The sequence below is a fragment of the Schistocerca piceifrons genome, chromosome 2 (assembly GCF_021461385.2).
Source record: "Schistocerca piceifrons isolate TAMUIC-IGC-003096 chromosome 2, iqSchPice1.1, whole genome shotgun sequence".
Classification (NCBI taxonomy): domain Eukaryota; kingdom Metazoa; phylum Arthropoda; class Insecta; order Orthoptera; family Acrididae; genus Schistocerca; species Schistocerca piceifrons.
The window spans coordinates 207532641-207555421 of record NC_060139.1 but is presented as its reverse complement, the minus strand read 5'-3'; the positions used below and the strand labels follow the sequence as shown (position 1 = coordinate 207555421).

The window sequence follows — 22781 nt, the reverse complement described above, 5'->3', positions numbered from 1 at the left end:
CCACATTGCATTGTTTTCGCAACCCATTAGTCTTTCAATCTGTGGAATTTGTGCTGTACTCATTTTAACAGTAACTTTGATCTTTCTTAACGTAAAGAATAATACAAAAGAGTTGCATCCATCGTGTAAGAATAACCCATACTTCATGCAAGTGCACTACCTGGAACTTTTTCAATACTTTCTCACCACTATGTTATGGATATACTTATTCCAAATGCTACGCTGGGCCCATAACCTATTCGAGTCGACACAGTTAAGTAAGTAATAGTGAGTAAAAGTCATTTAGTGCCAGTAAATATATTTGTGCTTACAGGTAAAATACATCATACACAACAACCAAGGATCATTATTTTACACACACAAAGCTCGGACCATACAATAGCACCAGAGAGGTCTACAGTAGAACCCCTCTAATCCGTCACCTTTGGGACCGGGACCATGGTCAGAACAAAAAAAAGGTCGGATTATCCAAAAAAATATAAAAAGACATTTAGCACAAAAAATTAAACGATTTAAGAACTAAAAGACATCTACAGCAATATAAAAAGATGTTTTTTTACACAGTGTTCAACAATATATTAACTAAAAAATGTCTACACACACTATAATATGTATTGGTTTTAAAAGGAAAAACAACAAACAAATTACAGTACTATACTGTACTTAATAACGTATAAATGATATATACTGTAAACTAAAAAATGTTTATAGCACTGCAAATAAAAAGAAATTTTTTACAAAGAAATATACTACTGTATGTATAAACTAAGAAATGATTATACTGTATGCATTGTTTTTACAGTATAAACAAAAACAAATAACTTGGAAAAAATGTCAGTGATACATTTGTGCTTAGCAGATGTTATTCTAGATTTAGCTGTAGTGTCCCTCCATTTTTTAGGCACAAAATGTCCACTGGAGTTGAAGTTGGATTCTGCTCGATGTATTGAAGGGCGATGTAAAAAGCGTTTTTTACATCTTGTGTGAAGTCCGGGTGGGGGATTCGTCTTCGCCGTCCGAGTCCTCATTGACAGTTTCCTGGCTAACAGTGGCAACAATCTGGTCGTCATTGAGCTCTTTACATTCGTTGAGCCACTCTTCAACTTCAGTGGCAGGGACGTTCGGCTCCAGAGTTTGTAGATCTTTAGCGATTTCCAGTGCGTCATTGTTTTGCCCATCTTCGGTATGCTCATTTTCAGTCATAACTTGTGCCCAAAGCTTACGCCACGATTTTCGCAGTGTGTCAGGTTTCAGTTTGTCCCTTGCTGCAGCGGTTGTGTAAATAGCATCTTTGATGTTCAGGGATTTCATTGCCTCAAATAAGATTTTTCCAAGATTGAGCTGATATACTTTCTGCGATATCGCCTTTTTAACCATTCGATAACGCCTTGATCAATTGGTTGGATGAGTGAGGTCACATTAGGAGGCAGAAAGAGAGCTTTTATGTCCCCTTTCACCCAATCTTCCTCAGATGGGTCTGATGGTGCGTTATCCAAGAGCAGTAGAGCACGAACATGCAGATTTTTTGCTTCAAGTCTTTTTTGACCGATGGCACAAACTCCTCGAAAAACCAGTATTTAAAAATGTTGCAGTCCATCTAAGCAGATTTTTTTATTGCGGTAATAAACCGGCAAGGAAGATAAGTTTATATTTTTGAATGCCCTTGGCTTTGTAGATTTGCCAGTGACGAACAAGAGGAGCTTGTGGGTATCATCTGTTTTGCTACAAGGAATGACTGTTATTCTATCAGTAATAAGTTTCGTTCCTACCACGGATTCATTTGAAGCTGCGAGCGTTTTTGTTGGCAACATTTTAAAGTTCAGCCCTGTCTCGTCGATGTTATACACTTGGCAGGGTAACAGTTGATTTTCTTCTACAATTTCTTTAAACTTAACAGAAAACTCCTTAGCAGTTGCGGCGTCGGCAGATAGTTTTTCACCGTAAATAGAAACAAATCAGACACCATGACGAGTTTTCCAACGATCAATCCAGCCTTCACTGGCAGCAAATTTACTTTCGGCTTCCAGTTTTTTGTGCAAAACTATCACTTTTTCTTTGAGAATTGGCCCGGATATTGGAGTTCCTTTCCTTCTTTCTTGACAAAACCACATCCACAATGCATTATCAAGCAGTTCAAGCTTAGACTTTTTTAATGTTTTGCGATTCTTCAGTGTGTTTTCACCATCAGTCGTAACTGTATAGGATTAAATGTGTTTCCGGTGCTTCCTCCAGTCCTTAACTGTCGTAACACCTACATTCAGTTCCTTTGCAATTTTTTTGAGCGATTTTCCTTCGTCCAGTCATTGTAGCACTGCTAATTTTTCGTTTAGTGAAAGAGTTGTGTGTTTAAATTTGAATCCAGACATGTTGAAAAACAGACAACTGTACACACAATGAATCTGCAGTAATAAGTACTGTAGAAAACATGGAATAAAGCAAATGACGACGTTTTTTAATCCCAACAAAGGATAAAACTGCACAATAACATACAGTATAACAATATGCACAGTGATAGACATCCCAACAATGGCCCGACAGGCGTGCAGTCAGTGACAAGTTGGCACAGGCTCGCGAGCCTCAGCATGGTCGGACTAACCGGAGTGACGGACCATCCGAGTTCGGATTAGAGGGGTTCTACTGTATTATATTTCACAAGATGCACTTTGCTGCCATCTCACACGAAATATTTTGTTCACACAATTCCAACAGTACCCTACATGCGGTCCCCTTTACAGATGAACCACACTTTCCGGAAATTCTCCCTATAAACTGAAGTTGACCATTCACCATCCTTACTATAATCCTTACGCTCATTCCATTTCATATTTCTTTGCAACATTACACCTAGATATTTAAGTGATGTGACTCTGTCAAGCAGCACACTACTGATCCTGTATTCAAACATTACTGCTTTGTTTGCCCTACTCATGTGCATTAACTTACATTTTTCTGCATGTAGGTCTAGCTGCCACTCATCACACATCAACTAGAAATTTTGTCTTAGTCATCGTGTATCATCCTATTGTCACTCAGCTTTGACACCTTCCCGTATACATAGTATCATCAACAAACAGCTACTTACCCCATCCACCAGATCATTTATGTATATAGAAAATAACAGCAGTCTTATCACATTTCCCTGGGGCACTCCTGATGATACACTCATCTCTGAAGGACAGTCGCTGTCGAGGACAGCGTACTGGGTTTTGTTACTTAAGATATTTTCAAGCCACTCACATATCTGGGAACCTATTCCATAGGCTCATGTGTTTGTTAACTGTCAGCAATGTGGCACCGTGTCAGATACTTTACAGAAATCTAGGAATATAGAATCTGCCTGTTGCCCTTCATCCATAGTTCACGAGATATCATGTGAGAAAAGGTCAAGCTGAGTTTCGATCGAGTGGTGCTTTCTAAAACCTTGCTTATCTGTGGACAGAAGCTTATTCTTCTCGAAGATATTTATTATATTCGAACTGAGAATATGTTCAAGGATTCTGCAGCACACCAAAGTGAAGGATATTGGTCTGTAATTTTGCAGGTCTGTTGTTTTACACTTCTTGTATATAGGAGTGACATGCTTCTTTTTCTAATACCTTGGGCCTTTGTGCTGGGGGAGAGATTCGCAATAAATGCAAGCTAAGTAAGGGACCAGTGTTGCAGAGTAGTCTTTGCTAAATTGAATTGGAATTCCATCAGAATGTGGAGACTTACTAGCTTTCAGTTGTTTCTCTACGCCATGGATCCTTATTACTGTGTTCTCCATATGGGAGTCTGTGTGTTAATATATGTTTATATAACTAAAAACAAAGAAGCTGTAACTTACCAAACAAAAGCATTGGTATGTTGATAGGAGACAATAAAAAAACACACAAACACACACACAAATTTCAAGCTTTCGCAACCCACGGTTGCTTCATCAGGAAAGAGGGAAGGAGAGGGAAAGACAAAAGGATGTGGGTTTTAAGGGAGAGGATAAGGGGTCATTCCAACCCCGGGAGCGGAAAGACTTACCTTAGGGGGAAAAGGGACAGGTATACACACACACACACACACTCTCTCTCTCTCTCTCTCTCTCTCTCTCTCTCTCTCTCTCTCTCTCTCTCTCACACACACACACACACACACACACACACACACACACCAGGTATACTCTCTCTCTCTCTCTCTCTCTCTCTCTCTCTCTCTCACACACACACACATCCATCGGCACATATACAGACACAAGCAGACATATGTAAAGGCAAAGAGTTTGGGCAGAGATGTCAGTCAAGGTGGAAGTACAGAAGCAAAGATGTTGTTGGGTGACAAGTGATGTACAAGGGGCGGCAACTTGAAATTAGTGGAGGTTGAGGCCTGGTGGGTAGCAGGAAGAGAGGATATATTGAAGGGCAAGTTCCCATCTCCGGAGTTCTGATAGGTTGGTGTCAGTGGAAAGTATCCAGATAACCCGGACGGTGTAACATTGTGCCAAGATGTGCTGGCCGTGCACCAAGGCATGTTTAGCCACAGGGTGATCCTCATTACCAACAAACACTGTCTGCCTGTGTCCGTTCATGCGAATGGACAGTTTGTTGCTGGTCATTCCCACATAGAACACTTCACAGTGTAGGCATGTCAGTTGGTAAATCACGTGGGTGCTTTCACACATGGCTCTGCCTTTGATCCTGTACAACTTCCGGGTTACATGACTGGGGTAGGTGGTGGTGAGAGGGTGCATGGGACAGGTCTTACACCGGGGGCGGTTACAAGGGTAGGAGCCAGAGGCTAGGGAAGGTGGTTTGGGGATTTCATAGGGATGAACCAAGAGGTTAAGACACGGCGGAAAGACACTCTTGCTGGAGTGGGGAGGATTTCATGAAGGATGGATCTCATTTCAGGGCAGGATTTGAGGAAGTCGTATCCCTGCTGGAGGGCCACATTCAGAGTCTGATCCAGTCCCGGAAAGTATCCTGTCACAAGTGGGGCACTTTTGGGGTTCTTCTGTGGGAGGTTCTGGGTTTGAGGGGATGAGGAAGTGGCTCTAGCTATTTGCTTCTGTACCAGGTCTGGAGGGTAGTTGCGGGATGCGAAGGCTGTTTTCAGGTTATTGGTGTAATGGTTCAGGGATTCCGGACTGGAGCAGATTCGTTTGCCACAAAGACCTAAGCTGTAGGGAAGCGACCGTTTGATATGGAATGGGTGGCAGCTGTCAAAATTGAGGTACTGTTGCTTGTTGGTGGGTTTGATGTGGACGGATGTGTGAAGCTGGCCATTGGACAGATGGAGGTCAACGTCAAGGAAAGTGGCATGGGATTTGGAGCAGGACCAGGTGAATCTGATGGAACCAAAGGAGTTGAGGTTGGAGAGGAAATTCCAGAGTTCTTCTTCACTGTGAGTCCAGATCATGAAGATGTCATCAATAAATCTGTACCAAACTTTGGGTTGGCAGGCTTGGGTAACCAAGAAGGCTTCCTCTAAGTGACCCATAAATAGGTTGGCGTACGAGGGGGCCATCCTGGTACCCATGGCTGTTCCCTTCAATTGTTGGTATGTCTGCCCTTCAAAAGTGAAGAAGTTGTGGGTTAGGATGAAGCTGGCTAAGGTAATGAGGAAAGAGGTTTTAGGTAGGGTAGCAGGTGATCGGCATGAAGGGAATTGCTCCATCGTAACGAGGCCCTGGACACTTCCTTATACACAAATATCCCGCATGTCCAACCTATTTATGGCTCTCTTAGAGGAAGCCTTCTTGGTTACCCAAGCCTGCCAACCCAAAGTTTGGTACAGATTTATTGATGACATCTTCATGATCTCGACTCACAGTGATGAAGAACTCTGGAATTTCCTCTGTAACCTCAACTCCTTTGGTTCCATCAGATTCACCTGGTCCTACTCCAGATCCCATGCCACTTTCCTTGACGTTGACCTCCATCTGTCCAATGGCCAGCTTCACACATCCGTCCACATCAAACCCACCAACAAGCAACAGTACCTCAATTTTGACAGCTGCCACCCATTCCATATCAAACGGTCGCTTCCCTACAGCTTAGGTCTTTGTGGCAAACGAATCTGCTCCAGTCCTGAATCCCTGAACCATTACACCAATAACCTGAAAACAGCCTTCGCATCCCGCAACTGCCCTCCCGACCTGGTACAGAAGCAAATAGCTAGAGCCACTTCCTCATCCCCTCAAACCCAGAATCTCCCACAGAAGAAACCCAAAAGTGCCCCACTTGTGACAGGATACTTTCCGGGACTGGACCAGACTCTGAATGTGGCTCTCCAGCAGGGATGCGACTTCCTCAAATCCTGCCCTGAAATGAGATCCATCCTTCATGAAATCCTCCCCACTCCAGCAAGAGTGTCTTTCCGCCTTGTCTTAACCTCTTGGTTCATCCCTATGAAATCCCCAAACCACCTTCCCTGACCTCTGGCTCCTACCGTTGTAACTGCCCCCAGTGTAAGACCTGTCCCATGCACCCTCCCACCACCACCTACTCCAGTCATGTAACCCGGAAGTTGTACACGATCAAAGGCAAAGCCATGTGTGAAAGCACCCACGTGATTTACCAACTGACATGCCTACACTGTGAAGTGTTCTATGTGGGAATGACCAGCAACAAACTGTCCATTCGCGTGGTTAGCACACTGGACTCGCATTCGGAAGGACGATGGTTCAATCCCGCGTCCGGCCATCCTGATTTAGGTTTTCCGTGATTTCCCTAAATCGCTCCAGGCAAATGCCGGGATGGTTCCTTTCAAAGGGCACGGCCGACTTCCTTCCCTAATCCGATGAGACCGATGACCTCGCTGTCTGGTCTCCTTCTCCCCAAAAGCAACCAACCAAACTGTCCATTCGCATGAATGGACACAGGCAGACAGTGTTCGTTGGTAATGAGGATCACCCTGTGGCTAAACATGCCTTGGTGCACGGCCAGCACATCTTGGCACAATGTTACACCGTCCGGGTTATCTGGATACTTCCCACTGACACCAACCTATCAGAACTCCGGAGATGGGAACTTGCCCTTCAATATATCCTCTCTTCCCGCTACCCACCAGGCCTCAACCTCCCCTAATTTCAAGTTGCCGCCCATTGTACATCACTTGTCACTCAACAACATCTTTGCCTCTGTATTTCCGCCTCGACTGACATCTCTGCCCAAACTCTTTGCCCTTACATATGTCTGGTTGTGTCTGTATATGTGCCGATGGATATGTGTGTGAGTGCGAGTGTATACCTGTCTCTTTTCCCCCTAAGGTAAGTCTTTCCTCTCCCGGGATTGGAATGACTCCTTACCCTCTCCCTTAAAACCCACTTCCTTTCGTCTTTCCCCCTCCTTCCCTCTTTCCTGATGAAGCAACCGTCGGTTGCGAAAGCATGAATTTTGTGTGTATGTTTGTGTTTGTTTGTGTGTCTATCGACCTGCCAGCACTTTCGTTTGGTAAGTCACATCATCTTTGTTTTTAGATATATTTTTCCCACGTGGAATGTTTCTCTCTATTATATCCATATCATTTATATAACGATATGTTTATATGATTCTCTTGCATGAACAATTTCTTAAAAACCAAATTTAAAACTTTGGCTTTACTTTTGCTATCTTTTACTGTCATGCCAGGAAATGGATAGATTAAAGTTAGATATAGTGGGAATTAGTGAAGTTCGGTGGCAGGAGGAACAAGACTTCTGGTTAGGTGAATACAAAATCAAATAGGGGTAATGCAGGAGTAGGTTTAATAATGAATAGGAAAATAGAAATGCAGGTAAGCTACTACAAACAGCATAGTGAATGCATTATTCTGGCCAAGATAGATACGAATCCCACGCCTACCACAATAGTACAAGTTTATATGCCGCAGATGACGAAGAGGTTAATGAAATGTATGATGAGATAAAAGAAATTATTCAGATAGTGAAGGGAGACGAAAATTTAATGGTCATGGGTGACTGGAACTCGACAGTAGGAAAAGGAAGAGAAGGAAATGTAGTAGGTGAATATGAAATGGGGGTAAGGAATGAAAGAGGAAGCCGCCTGGTAGAATTTTGCACAGAACATAACCTAATAATAGCTAACACTTGGTTCAAGAATCATAAAAGAAGGTTGTGTACATGGAAGAAGCCTGGAGATACTGACATGTTTCAGATAGATTATATAATGGCACGGCAGAGATTTAGGAACGAGGTTTTAAATTGTAAGCCATTTCCAGGAGCAGATGTGGACTCTGACCACAATCTGTTGGTTATGAACTGTACATTAAAACTGAAGTAACTGCAAAAAGGTGGGAATTTAAAGAGATGGGACCTGGATAAACTGACAGAACCAGAAGTTGCAGAGAGTTTCAGGGAGAGCAATAGGGAATGATTGACAGGAAGGGGGGGGGGGGGGGGGGGGAAAGAAATACAGTAGAAGAAGAATGGGTAGCTTTGAGAGATGAAATAGTGAGGGCAGCAGAGGATCAAGTAGGTAAAAAGACGAGGGCTAGTAGAAATCATTGGGTAACAGAAGAGATATTGAATTTAATTGATGAAAAGAGAAAATGCAGTAAATGAAGCAGGCAAAAAGGAATACAAACGTCTCAAAAATGAGATCGACAGGAAGTGCAAAATGGCTAAGCAAGGATGGCTAAAGGACACATGTAAGGATGTAGGGGTGTATATGACTAGGGGTAAGATAGATACTGCCTACAGGAAAATTGAAGAGACCTTTGGAGAAAAGAGAACCACTTGCACGAATATCAAGAGCTCAGATGGAAACCCAGTTCTAAGTAATGAAGGGAGAGCAGAAAGGAGCAAGAAGTATATAGAGGGTGTATACAAGGGCGATGTTCTTGAGGAAATGGAAGAGGATGTAGATGAAGATGAAATGGGAGATATGATACTGCGTGAAGAGTTTGACAGAGCACTGAAAGACCTAAGTCGAAACAAGGCCCCGGGAATAGGCAACATTCCATTAGAACTACTGATAGCCTTGGGAGAGCCAGCCCTGATGAAACTCTTCCATCTGGTGAGCAAGATGTATGAGACAGGCGAAATACCCTGACTTCAAGAAGAATATGATAATTCAAATCCCAAAGCAAGCAGGTGTTGACAGATGGGAAAATTACCGAACTATCAGTTTAATAAGCCACAGCTGCAAAATACTAACACGAATTCATTACAGACAAATGGAAAAACTCATAGAAGCCGACCTCGGGGAAGATCAGTTTGGATTACGTGAAAATGTTGGAACACGTGAGGCAATACTGACCCTACGACTTATCTTAGAAAATAGATTAATGAAAAGCAAACCTACGTTTCTAGCATTTGTAGACTTAGAGAAAGCTTTTGACAATGTTGAGTGGAATACTATCTTTAAAATTCTGTAGGTGGCAGGGGTAAAATACAGGGAGGGAAGGGCTATTTTCAAATTGTACAGAAACCAGATGGCAGTTATAAGAGTCGAGGGGCATGAAAGGGAAGCAGTGGTTGGGAAGGGAGTGCGATAGGGTTGTAGCCTATCCCCGATGTTATTCAATCTGTATATTGAGCAAGCAGTAAAGGAAACAAAAGAAAAATTTGGAGTAGGAATTAAAATCCATGGAGAAGAAATAAAAACTTTGAGGTTCGCCGATGACATTGTAATTCTGTCAGAGACAGCAAAGGACCTGGAAGAGCAGTTGAACGGAATGGACAGTGTCTTGAAAGGAGGATATAAGATGAACATCAACAATAGCAAAACGAGGATAATGGAATGTAGTCGAATTAAATTGGGCGATGCTGCCGGAATCAGATTAGGAAATGAGATACTTAAAGTAGTAAAGGAGTTTTGCTATTTGGGGAGCAAAATAACTGATGATTGTCGAACTAGAGAGGATATAAAATGTAGACTGGCAATAGCAAGGAAAGCATTTCTGAAGAACAGAGTATAGATTTAAATGTCAGGAAGTCGTTTCTGAAAGTATTTGTATGGAGTGTAGCCATGTATGGAAGTGCAACGTGGGCGATAAATAGTTTAGACAAGAAGAGAATAGAAGCTTTCAAAATGTGGTGCTACAGAAGAATGTTGAAGATTAGATGGGTAGATCACATAACTAATGAGGAGGTACTGAATAGAATTGGAGAGAAGAGAAATTTGTGGCAGAGCTTGACTAGAAGAAGGGATCGCTTGGTAGGGCATATTCTGAGGCATCAAGGGATCACCAATTTAGTATTGGAGGGCAGCGTGGAGGGTAAAAATCGTAGAGGGAGACCAAGCGATGAGTACACTAAACAGATTCAGAAGAATGTAGGTTGCAGTAGGTACTGGGAGATGAAGAAGCTTGCCCAGGATAGAGTTGCATGGAGAGCTGCATCAAACCAGACTCTGGACTGAAGACCACAACAACAACAACAACAACTTACTGTCACACCAGACTGGTCAACGAGTGACTGGATTGGAGCCTTAGTCTCACTTAGTGATTCTGTGGAAGACCAGAAATTTCTTCTCGGCAGGTCTTTTGCTAAGGCATGTAGGTTGTAGTTGTAAGCTCTACGCATTGATCTTTTTACGGACATGCATATTTCTACAAATTTTTGCCTATTGTCATTTGCGCATTTTCTTTTGAACCGGGAATGCAACAGCCTCTGCTTCATCAGCATTTTTTGAAATTTGTTGTTAAACCAGTGGGTCTTTTCCACCCTTAGTCCACTTGTTTGGCACATACTTCTCCAGAGCATGATTTACAGTCTCTTTTAAACTTTGTCCATGATTTCTGTACGTCCATCAAACTGGAACTAAATGATGTCAGTCCTTTGTCGAAGTGGGATTCTAACTATTGTCTGTATGCTCTTTCTAGTTTCCTTGGTTCATTTATTAATGTTAGTAACAAAAGTCATTATGATGAAATCATGGTCATTAATCCCTGCCTCTGCCATTGTCGATTGGATCAGGCCTGTTCATAGCTACAAGGTCTAAAATGTTTCCATTTTTTGTGGTCTGTCAAACTAGCCACTCGAGACAATTTTCGGAAAAGTGTTAAGAAGAACTTCGCAAGACTGTTGGTACCTCCTGCATTGAATCAGACGTCTCAGTCTGTACTCAGTGGGTTAAAGTCACCCGCAACTAATATTACGTGGCCTGGCTAAAGTCTAGATCAGGGCCAGCGGCAGTCAGGACGGAACTTATGAACTGCTCGTAGATTGGCAGTATGTCAGTTTCACGTAGCCATTGGCATGATACTTTCAAATAACCAGTGATAGGCAAGAATGTGGGCAATGTATTTCTAGTGACAAAATTGAAACCATTTTCTTGTTTGCTGTTTTTTGGTGCATTAGTGAGTTTAGAGAGAGATTCTGGGATTATGTCTGCAAATGGTGCGAAGTGGAGTGGTTTCGCAGATTTAGTATCCACCTATCTCCTCCCATGATTTAATAGAAAACATTAATCTACCTCCGTCCTCCCACGATTTAATTAAAAAACATTGACCCACTTACTCAGTGTGCTTGCAATGATCAGTTGGTTAGCAACATAGAGCAGAGATATATTTAACAGTTTTTTGTATTATGTCAAGGGTTGCGACACTGCCCTTACATTACATTTATAATCTTTTACGGCAAGGCTTCAGTTTGTTTTCCAAATGTATTCAAAACATATCATCAGTTTGCTGCTCTATTATTGGCTGCATAAAAAAAATAAAAAAATAAAATAAAAAAAATCTGGTGGCACACATTCTTTTGATCCCACCATGTCTCATAGCACGTACTGACAACATTTGTACACGAAACACGTAAGTACGCCACTGGCCCAGTCTAGACTCTTACTGGGTATTTCTATGCTACTGTCCGTAGATTTTCTTCCAATGTCTCTAAAACCATCACAGTGGAATCAGATGGCCAGTAAAAACATCCAACAATTAACTTAATCTCATCTAAACCTGTTATATGTGACCAGGTATCTTCTCTGTCATACCCAGATTCTACCTCAGTAGACACAATATTTTTGTCAACCGCAATGAACACACCCTGTTGTATGACACCTAGTCTTGTCTTTTTGGTATACGTTCCATGAATTGCTAAATATCTTAGAGCCTTCTACTTCAGGTTTCAGCCAGCTCCTGGTCCCGAGAATAATTTGAGTGTGAGAAGTTTCCTGGCGGGCAATAAATTCGGGAATTTTATTTACTGGCGGGCAATAAATTCGGGAATTTTATTTACTTTATTTCTCATACAGTCATTTATACTGCTCAGCTGTGTTTAATATGTATCTCTCTAGGCATATACAGGATGAATCACCCAAAACTTGCACCACAAATATTGCGGAAATGGAAAATTATATTGATGTGCTGTTTTCCCAGAATGGATTACTAATCAGGGACAACATATTGTTGGCCAATAAACAGATTGTAATAATACTTAGAATACGTATTTTTTGTACAAACATACACTTTTGCTAAGTGGAACAATGCCTATTGACATCAACAAACTAAAAGTAGGCTAAATTAGAATGTCAGTGGTGTTTGTTGCAGGAGTGTAGTGCAAGTCGTTTAGGATAAATGGCATTTTTTGTAAGTTCACCCTACACCCCCCCCCCCCTCTCTCTCTCCCTCTCTCTCTCTCTCTCTCTCTCTCTCTCTCTCTCTCTCTCTATCTATCTCCCCCCCCCCCCCATCCCCACTTCATAACAGGCACAGATATTCCCTTCTCCCTCTTTTTCTGTGTTCACTACCACTTGTGATGTAATGAGAGTGCTATGATTTGTGTGTTGGTGGAGTAAGTTTGAAATTTGTGTGATCTGCATTGTTTTTACCGTGAACAGATATTTGCTCTGATTTAGTTCTCCCTCCTCACAGAGTGGAGTCTATTGTGGTGTTTATTAGTCATATGTTGTAAGAAGAGAGATCCAATATGTAGTCCACAATTTCCTCTAGCAACAATTGGTATTTTTAGAGAGAGCTGTCCTTTTTTCTTTTCCACATTTGTGGTCAAAATATGTGCTTATGAAACTGCACTTGCAAATTCATCAGATTCACACTCATGGTAGTGGCCTGAGGATAATTTGTGGCAATTTGGTTTGAAAAATTGAGTCTCCCACTTTCCATTTTTCTCATGTTGACTCTCTCCACCTTCCCCCCTGCCCCCCCCCCCCCCCCTCCACCTTCTGTTTCTTTTGCCATACACAGAATGGGGTAAATAAGTAGACTTTGGAAGTTTATGAGGAATTTATTAATTATTTGGGTCCAATAGGGGAAATTATGAGGTGGCAGAAATAGACAATTCTTGTTTTAGAAAAGGGAAGTAATGGAGAGAACACAGTGTTGTGGGTCTTTGGTTTTGGAAGTGCTGCTGTTTCTGACTTGCAGGGAAGGTGTACAAGTATTGTTTCCAAGCAGTAGAATATTGTAGTAAGAAAGTTGTAGTTGCATTGATTGAGGAATATGTTGCTGACTGGTGTAGTATAGTTTTTTATGTGTTTGCTTTGTATGAGGGATTGAGGAGGAAGGGGTATAATCATTTACAAAGTCAATTTTCCTGAAATTTATGTACTATTAATATAAAAATTACAAAACTCCAATTGCCATGTGGTTTCCATGTTAGTCATAAATCATCAGGTAAATTTAAAACTTATGAGATTGAGCCATGCACAAACACAATTGAGGCATATTGGGATGCAGTCTAATGGATTACAGGAAAGGTACTTTCCTGTTTTGCAAGCTCATTTTGATGATTATCACCGACAGAAGAGAGTTCCTGATAGGTCATGTTGTTTTCAGGGGTTTTTAAGATTAACTGGGAGAAAGTATAGGCCAAGTGTAGTAAGTTGAATGATAGGGGATGCTTTGGGGGGAAGGAGGTTATTGAGTTGTGTTTATTTGTATTTTTTTGTTTGTTTTTGTGGAATTTCTGTTTGAGTGCTACAGATTTTTAGAGGGTGTTATTTGGGTTAGGGGATGGGACCATTGGGGTTGGTGTAGATGTGGTTGCTTTTATTAAATTTAATAGTTTACATATTATCTAATTTGCAGTGACATTTTATTCTCAATCATAAATTTTTCGAGAAACAGTTGAACATAGTACATGGAGATTATTTTCCTAGCAGTAAGTGCTATCAACCTTCCTCAATACTTACTTAAATACAGAAACATAACTATGAACTTTTTCTTGTCCCTCTGAAAAGTGTACACAATTAAACTATTTCCTTAGCAGCTTGTGTTCCAGCTACCAACTCTGCACCAATTACAGATATGTCTTCAGCAGAGCCAGGAAATAGCTTCACCTGCATGTGAAATGAGGACACCAGATGTTGACCGACCAGTTTTTGTGCACCCTCCAAAATCCACATCACTGTCGAGTCCAATATGCAAGGAAGCTAATGTGGACAGTAGATTATGCTTAGGTGACATGTACCTGCTACATACGGGAATACTCATTTTAGTCTCACTGCATCTCCCATTAATGCAAAGTAAAATGTTTAAGACAGAGAGCTCATACTGGAAGCTAAATTAGGTTTCATCCCAAGCTTCAGGTACATCAGCACTCCAATTGCTTGTCAATATGGAAAGTTATACACGTCTGCATTTTTTATTTTTGGTTGTGATGTACTGGGTTCCTTTACAGTAGCTGTTGAATCAGGCTTGTATTCTTGATAATTTAAATGCTTCAGACTCCTCCTTGCACAAGCTTGTTGAATGATCTTGTTTGGCTGGTTAATTGGTGGTTAGAAGACTAAACAGCGAGGTCATCAGTCCCTCAGTCCAGGAGTAGTTCTTCAAGAATTAGTGATTCCTTAAAGGACAAGTTCTGATGTTGCAAGTATGTAGGAGCAGTAAGACCAAATCATTGAAAGCAGTACTGATGCCAGAGCTGAGAAAGAATTTATGAAGAAGTGTACAGATTTGGCCAGTACACAGGTCACAGCAGACGAAGGGTCTTCCCAAGGCTGAACCACTGGCAAGAAAACTCCCATTTCACATCTGACCCCCTCTAGCCTGACGAGCACCATCCGACATCCTACCCCCAATAGCCTGATGAAGGGCAAATACAGTACAGAGGAAAGAATGTCTTCAAGTCAGTAGATTAGGTGGGCATCCTCAAGGCTCTGCATGCAGTGGGAGTCATCCTAAAACACTGTAGCCAGGTGTCTTTAAGGAACAACCACCATTTAACTAAGTGCTACCTCTAAAATTGAAAATAGGTTGTGGTAGAAAAGGAGGTGAACCATTGAAAAACAATTAAAAGCAGCGTAAGAGAGGGATGAAAGGGTGAGCTGATCAAAGAAGTAAAGGCAGAGGTTCCTAGACCCAGCATGCAGCAGGGGATACCCAAACTCCAACCATCCCACCCCTGCCCGAAGGTAGCTTAAAGCTAAACATCTGAAAATAAAAACCACTTTCACAGAGTAAATGGAGAACCAGTTCAATTATCTGTGAATCATCTGTCATTATTTGAGGGAAAGAATTTGGAAGGCCATGCTTATCATGGAGGCCAGAGGAAGGGGGCATTCCACCAGGATATGAGCTACTGTCTTAAGGCTCCATAGCTACATGTTTGGGGTACCTCATTTCATAAAATAAGACTATGGGTTAGCATGGTATGACCAATGTGGAGGCAACATAGGATGGTGGATACCTTCCTGTGGGAAGGGAAGGAAGAGCACCATGCAGCAGTAGTCTCTTTGATTGTGCAGATCTTAGGGGGCAATAATAGCCAACCAGATGTCATCCCATCTCCAAGTGAGCAGATGTCTCATTCGCACCTGCAAACCTGCTCCTGGGACCAGCAAAGCAATTGAAGATGAGTAATTGTTCCTCTAGCCAAACAATCAGCCATTTCATTCCCTGGGACACCCACATGATTAGAGACACAGAAAAAAAAAAAAAAAAAAAATTGAGCCGTCAGGATGACCAAGTTCAAAACCACTGAACAGTTAGGATGACTAAGTTCAGTAAGAACTTCATGAATAACAGAGATCACATGGTGTTAATAGTAATATAGGTCGGTGGACTAAAGACAGCTCATTGAATCTCTACATATTAAAATGCAATCAAGGGAGGCCCATTCAGCTTGATGCCCCTTGTACACAAAAAGTATGGGATACATTCATGATCAAGTAATTGTTGAATGGTGGGTGCATAGGAGAGCAAGAATTGATACCATCAGAACTGGAGAGGTAAGATCCCTGCTTCAGCTAGGAAACCAGTCCACGGGACTAGTCGAGAAGGCACCAGTTGACAGACAATCTTCATGATGATGGACTGGGTCTAACAATTTTGAAGCCGGAGGTGCCACCAAGCATAAACCTGGCAACCATAGTCTAGTTGGGATGAGACCAGGGCCTGGTAAATACAGAGAAGAGTAGCACAATCCACGCCCCAAGAGATGTGGGCAAGGAAGCAGAGAGCGATAAGATTCCACATGTAGTTAGTCTTTAAGTAACAAATATGGGGCAGGTAAGTCAGCTTTTTTATCAAAAAGAAGGCCCAAAAAACAGAACGGTGCAACAACTTCCAAGTGCTGAGTATGCGAATAGAGTTCTGCAGGAGAGAATTGGAAACCATGGGAAAGGGTCCACACAGAGGTCTGTTGGATGCTCTCTTGGAGTTGGTGTTCAGCCGAACTACTTAGTTGGAGCTGTACCAAATGTGAAAGTCATTTACATGCAGCAAATGGGTGACCAGCAGCCTGACAGGAGACGTTACATTGTTGATAGTGATGACAAAGTATATGACACTCAGGACAGAGCCCTATGATGAAAAAAATGATAGGGAGCTTCAAAAGCCCCAGTCATATACGGTAAGGTAAATGTGGTGGTGTCAAGTGGTGCCATATGCCTTATGTAGGTTGAAAAGGAAATCATTCTACTGGAAGCCACACTGATTGGGGGGAAAAAAGGTCCCCAGACTTGAGAAATCTTTGTAAACACAAGGAACCACTCTTCCATGCAGTTTATAGAACACTTTGTTAAGGCTAATTGATGGGAGCTGTTGAGAGATGTTAGGTTTTTGCCTGTGTTAAGGATTTCGACGATAATACTATCTCGCCATTTTGAAGAGAGAACACCATGGAACCAAGTATGCATGAAAACCCTTAGTAGATGTAACCTTTTAGAAACATTCAGGCGTTGAATTGACTGATTGTGAATTGAGTCAGGGCCTGGGGCCATGTTGTGAAACAAGGCAAGAGGCTGAAGCAGTTCCCAGTCAGTGAAAGGATCATTATATGATTCAGTTTGGGGAGAAGGGGGGGGGGTGAAACATGGGGACGTTGTTTATGCAGTAGAAAGGTAGTGTGACGTCCCTTCCCTCCCTCTTCACTTGCCGGGACGAGACGTGACTCGTAACGATGTTCGTCCTCGTCGGTGTGACGTGGAACAGCACCTGTAACCCTCGTAAGAACACAACTCCTCACGTAGTTTAGAAATATTCAGTTATCCGGCTGCAACAGTCTTCTCAGTTTGTGCGAACTGTTAAACTGCAATCGTTTATTTTTATTTTTATGCCTGGTTAGTTCCGTGATGAAGTAAAATCTTGATTCTTGATTTCGTCATTATGGTTGTTTTTCACGTCATACATAAAAGGATGAAATTTTTCTGTCTACTATTCCGTTGCGATGCCATTGCTACGTCTAGTTATTAACAACGGTCTGATGTAACTCCAGAGATAACTTATGTTGAAGTAAATGATTATTATTATTATTATTATTATTTAAATACACTGTAATACTGGTTTAAACTAATCACTCTTCACTGCCCATTATTCATGTACTCAGTCACTTTAAGTGTTTAAAGAGTTAGGCGACACATAAGGTTTATCTTTTCATTCAGATTTTATTGTTCTTTCTGTAATTAATAGTTTGGCCCTACAACACATGCACACCGATATGTCATTCAAGATTAACCTCTGTTCAGTTCAGTAATTGTCATGCTGACAACAACTTTTGACTAATCGGCATACTTGTCTTTTTTCGTGTCTTCATCTTATTGTGTCCTACTCAAGACTACAAATTGTTTTTCTGTTGTTGATTCATTGCTCTCAAAGTTTGTGACTATTCATCAGGACAAAGGTGAAGTCTAACACTCGTCTTACTATACCGTCGCGTTGCGAACGGTAAAGATTAACTTTCATCAGTCGAATGACTGAGCAATACTTCAGTCTCTACCTCACAAATTTTCAAACTTCCAAAACTGAAACAATCTAATAGCGTTTGTGTCCAGACAACTATCACAGAAGTACTCTAGATTTCCATATCCGAGTTGCATTGTAGTCGCATTGAATTTCCTTTTTGATGCCGTTACAACTCTCTTCCATGATAAATGTTATCTTTGACTGAATTACTTTCTTGGATTTAACCTTCATTCATATGATTTTGAATTTATTCTATAGGTGCTTGATAAAGAATCTATGATAATCCTTCCTTTTATCTCCCCTTTTTGTAGGCTATTCTCAGTATTTAATAATATAGGTGTTAATCAAAATATTACCAGTGTAGATTTTATCATCAATAGTTGCTGTTACTGTCAAGATAACTCACTTCCCTACTTTAAGTTTCCACAAAGTTTGTTAATTGGGGTTTTCTGTCCTTGGGGCATTACAGTAGATAGGTAGGAAGAGGATGCTGATGCTGTTGCAAAGTGTCAGGAAAAGTCATTGCATCAATACAAAGATGATCCTGCAGGACTAGACCCAGTGGAGTTTTGGAAGACTACAGAGTTTGGCCCACTCCTCCGATGAAGAGGCACACATTCTCAGGGAGCAGAAGTCTCTTCCAGCATTCTTTCTTACTATGTTTAAGTAGACAGCAAGCCTTAATGTGAAACTGATTAAAAGAGATAAGGTTTGTCTGAGAAGGATGTCGCTTGAATTGTTGCAGGGCTCTTTAGTGATCCTGAACAACTATTGCAGTGTCTTTGGTCCACCATGGCACCAGATGGTGGTGGGGGGACCTGTAGAAAGGAGGAATAGCAGTTCCGGTATCATAGATGATCACGCTGGAGATGATTTGCACATTCTCGTCAATGCAGTCTGACAGAGAAGGGACACAGGTAGCAGCAGTGGCATACAACTGTCAGTTGATTCTTCGAAGCACTCATCATGCTAGTCGGTCCGTCTTCTGATGGCAAGAAAGTGACACAATCATCGGAAGTGGTCACTGTCACAAAGATCATCATGTAGTGACCAGTGCAGTGAAGCTACAACATTGAGGAAAGAGATTGTTTGTTCTATAGCTGAAAAGGTGCCATGGGTGACACTGAAGTGAGCAGGAGTACCATCATTGAAGAGAGACAGATCATGGTCAGTAAGAAGCTGGTCAAGTAGAAGGCCCCTACCAGAGACAGTGGTACTCCCCCAAAGGGGGTGGTCTCCGTTGTAATCCTCAAGTAGGAGAAAATGGGTAGGGTGAGGAGAGAGTTGTTGGATTAAGGTGGTCAACTCAAGGTAAGCAAGAGGCCTGCCTGAAGATATGTAAACATTGCAGATGGTAAGAAACTTGCTGGCAGATTAAAACTATGTGCTGGACTGAGACTCGAACTTGGGACGTTTGCCTTCCAAAGGCAACGCACACTCTGCTGAAGAGTGAAATTTTCATAGCAAATGGTGATTGTTGAGGTTGTTTGCACTCACGCTGCTGCTGCTGCTGCTTTCAAATCCATTCACTGACATTTGTGCAAATTAATGTACAGACTCCTCCAGGTGCTCTCTCAGGGTCTGCACAGCTCCGAGAGAATGCAATATAACCACTGAGTGATGGGGAATGATCACTGGAGGAGTTAACTGGCTGTCTGGTCAGGTATGGGAAGTGGTTCTCAAATACGATGCCATAGGAAACACAAGAGATGAAGATGGTGGGAGAACTGGTTTTGAAAAGATGGAGGTAGTGGGAGTTATGGCTGGCACTTTCAATTAATTGAAGGTCTTATCAGTAGTGTGTGAGCATTCACAGTTTCTATGTGCCTCATTATATGGCAGACAGTCAATAGATTTATATTTGGGTATTTTCTTTTGTTTCTAGAAGACTGAGCAAAATGGTGAATGTGAATGTGAAGGTGAACAACTTCCAACTGCTCCACAAATTTCGAGTCTCAAACTCGCAATGTTACACACATACCTGATCAACATCTGCTTGCTTTGGTGATATTGGAAATAGTAATTCGAACACTTGTTACCATTAAGTTGGCACATATGTTCATGGCGTTTTTATTTTGCATGTTGGTATTCCATTTGCTGCAGGTTTATTTATCGATTGTCATCTTTTATCTGTAGTTTGCTATTGCTATGTCACAGTCTTCTGCTTAAGTTCAGTATAGGATGAGGGCAGCAGAGGCAGCCAGAAACATATGCATCGTATATGGGGATAATGTCATGGGATAGAGCATGGCAAGAAAATGGTTTTCTCATTTTAAGTATGATTGATTTGACATTAGGGGCTCTCCATTTTCAGGAAGACCTTCAGGGTCCTTTTTCATTACTGGTGAGGAGAAATGGTGTCTTTATGCTACCATAAGGAAAAGAAAGGAATGGTTGAGCCCAAACAAAGCAGCAACTCCCCTTACAAAGATATGCACGTATCCACAGAAGATAATGTTACACATCTTGTGAAACAGTGGCTGTGTGATGTACTATGAATTGCTCCCCCCAAGATGTAACCATCACTGTTGACATTTATTGTCAACAACTGAGATGTCTTACAGATGCAATCCAGAAACAGCAACCAGGGAGACTGTGTGAAGTGATGCTAGCCCACGACGACACCCATCTGCATTCTGCCAGACTGACAAAAAACACTATACAGGAGTTGGTTGGGAAGTCATTCTACACCCACCTTACTCACCTGATCTTGCGCCTTCAGATTTTCACCTTTACCACTCTGTATCAAAAGACCTTCAAGGGACTTCCTTTCTTAAAGTGGCTCAATGAGCTCTTCACCTCAAATCCACGTGATTTCTACAGTGGCAGTTTTGAAAAGTTACCCCACCACTGGCAGACTGTTGTAAATGGTGAAGGATAATATATTATTGTTGACTAAAATCTCTGTTATGTGTACCTGTTGTGTTTATCAAACTTATGTAAAAACACTATGAATTTATGCACCAAGCCATTATAATCTCGCTCTGTGGTCTAAGCTCTCTTTAACTTTAATTAGATATGGTACACACATCCAATCACAGTCTCATCCCACACCTGCTCTCAATACTCCTTGCTTAGATCGCACATTAACACAGTCCGTTGATACGTTTCACTATGGTTATGCTTTGCTCATGAGTGATAAAAGCCGATACTGAATTAAATTAAATTAATCATCATAAAATGTGTATATTCTGTTTTCACATTATCAGTTGCTTTATAAAATTTAGAAAGATTTTCTTATGAATCTCTGCAATTTCTGTATTTTTATTTCTTATTGCTGTTCTATATCTGTAGGCACTGAATACCTATATTGTCCCCCCTGACATCTTTCCAATGTTTTCTGTTGTACATGGTAATGTGCAGCAAAAGTAAAAAATTGTAGTGTATTCTGCTTCCATCATTTTAACTTAGGCTCAGGCAGTGGCGTGAACAGTTATGTAAACTACTCTGCAGTACTTGTGGCCAGCTCCCATGCTATTATGCTGAGTTATGGACGCCACTACATTATTGCTGAGTGAGACACATCAACTTTCTGCCACAAACCTGCCAGTGAGAGAACTGGGTGCCATCACATGAGATATGCAAGAGGGTCAGTGAGGTAACAGCCACAACTGCAGGTTGCTCCCTTGCCTGCCAGCATCCTTACCCTCCAGACATGTCCATCCTATTGAGGGTGAAATGCTCTTTCCATACCATGTGCAGTTTACTCCATGGCCATAGCCAGTTTTCAAGAATGTTGCACCCCTTAATGGTAGTTCTTGGGAATAAAACCCATTTTTCCGTGAATCCTGGCATTTCTCATTTTAAATGTAGGAAAAACTACCCAAATGTCCACCTGACCTCCTGATACCATCCTGGCATATACACTGTTTTGTGTACCTACATTTCAACTCACCATAAAAAAGGTAATAATTTGAGATATGGGTTATCGTAGGTGTTTACATTTTATATGAAATACACAAAAAGCCAACAACTGAATATACACAAAATACTGTGGAATTTGTTATAGTTCATGTTATGTAAGTAACTGCTGGCAGTGTTTTCACTGTATTTATCAGTTCTGTCTAGTAACCTACACTGTTCTGGCAAGTGTGGCATACACATATAATAAAACTAATATTTTGAATCCTAAAGATGTGGTAGGTACTGTCTTATTTCATGTTAATTTTTTCTGTATCCTCCACAGTAAAAAAAAAAGTCATTGCCCTATCATGGCATATTTTCTCATTTCAATTTCCGCTTTAGTGCCCAGAAAAAGAATATCTGTAGACAGAACTCCTGATCATATTCTTTATTGGATCATCATTTGCAGCCATGTTTGTAATCTGTAATTTTTTTTGTTCTCATTATTTCCTGTGAATTCTGTAGGTTTTATATCTAGACTTCTTTCTTACAGGTCTCTGTGTGCTTTGTCCCAATAGCAATAACTCTCTACTTGCCTTTCCTGGTCGGCATTCAGGACAGGTCCAGTTAGTTGATTTGGCGAACACTGAGAGAGCTCCACTGGACATAGCAGCCCATGAAGCACCTCTCAGTTGTATTGCTCTCAATCTCCAGGGCACACGTCTTGCCACAGCATCTGAGAAGGTATTGCTGCTAAGCCTGTAGGATAGTTGAAATTAATGTATGTTCCATATTTCTGTTACAGACTGCATGGTTTCATGACATGGTAATACTGTGTATGCCTCGGGACAACTGGGTAATCTGGGAAAAACCCGGGA

The 22781-nt window shown here is 41.5% G+C and overlaps 1 protein-coding gene across 1 annotated transcript in view; it reads left to right on the top strand.

The window, feature by feature from the left end:
* The window catches only part of LOC124776704 (WD repeat domain phosphoinositide-interacting protein 3), a 127454-nt gene that overhangs the window by 7772 nt on the left and 96901 nt on the right, over positions 1 to 22781 (top strand). The window contains exon 4 of the mRNA XM_047251814.1: positions 22457 to 22647. Coding sequence (XP_047107770.1) covers positions 22457 to 22647 — 191 coding nt within the window. The remainder of the gene's footprint in view (positions 1 to 22456; positions 22648 to 22781) is intronic.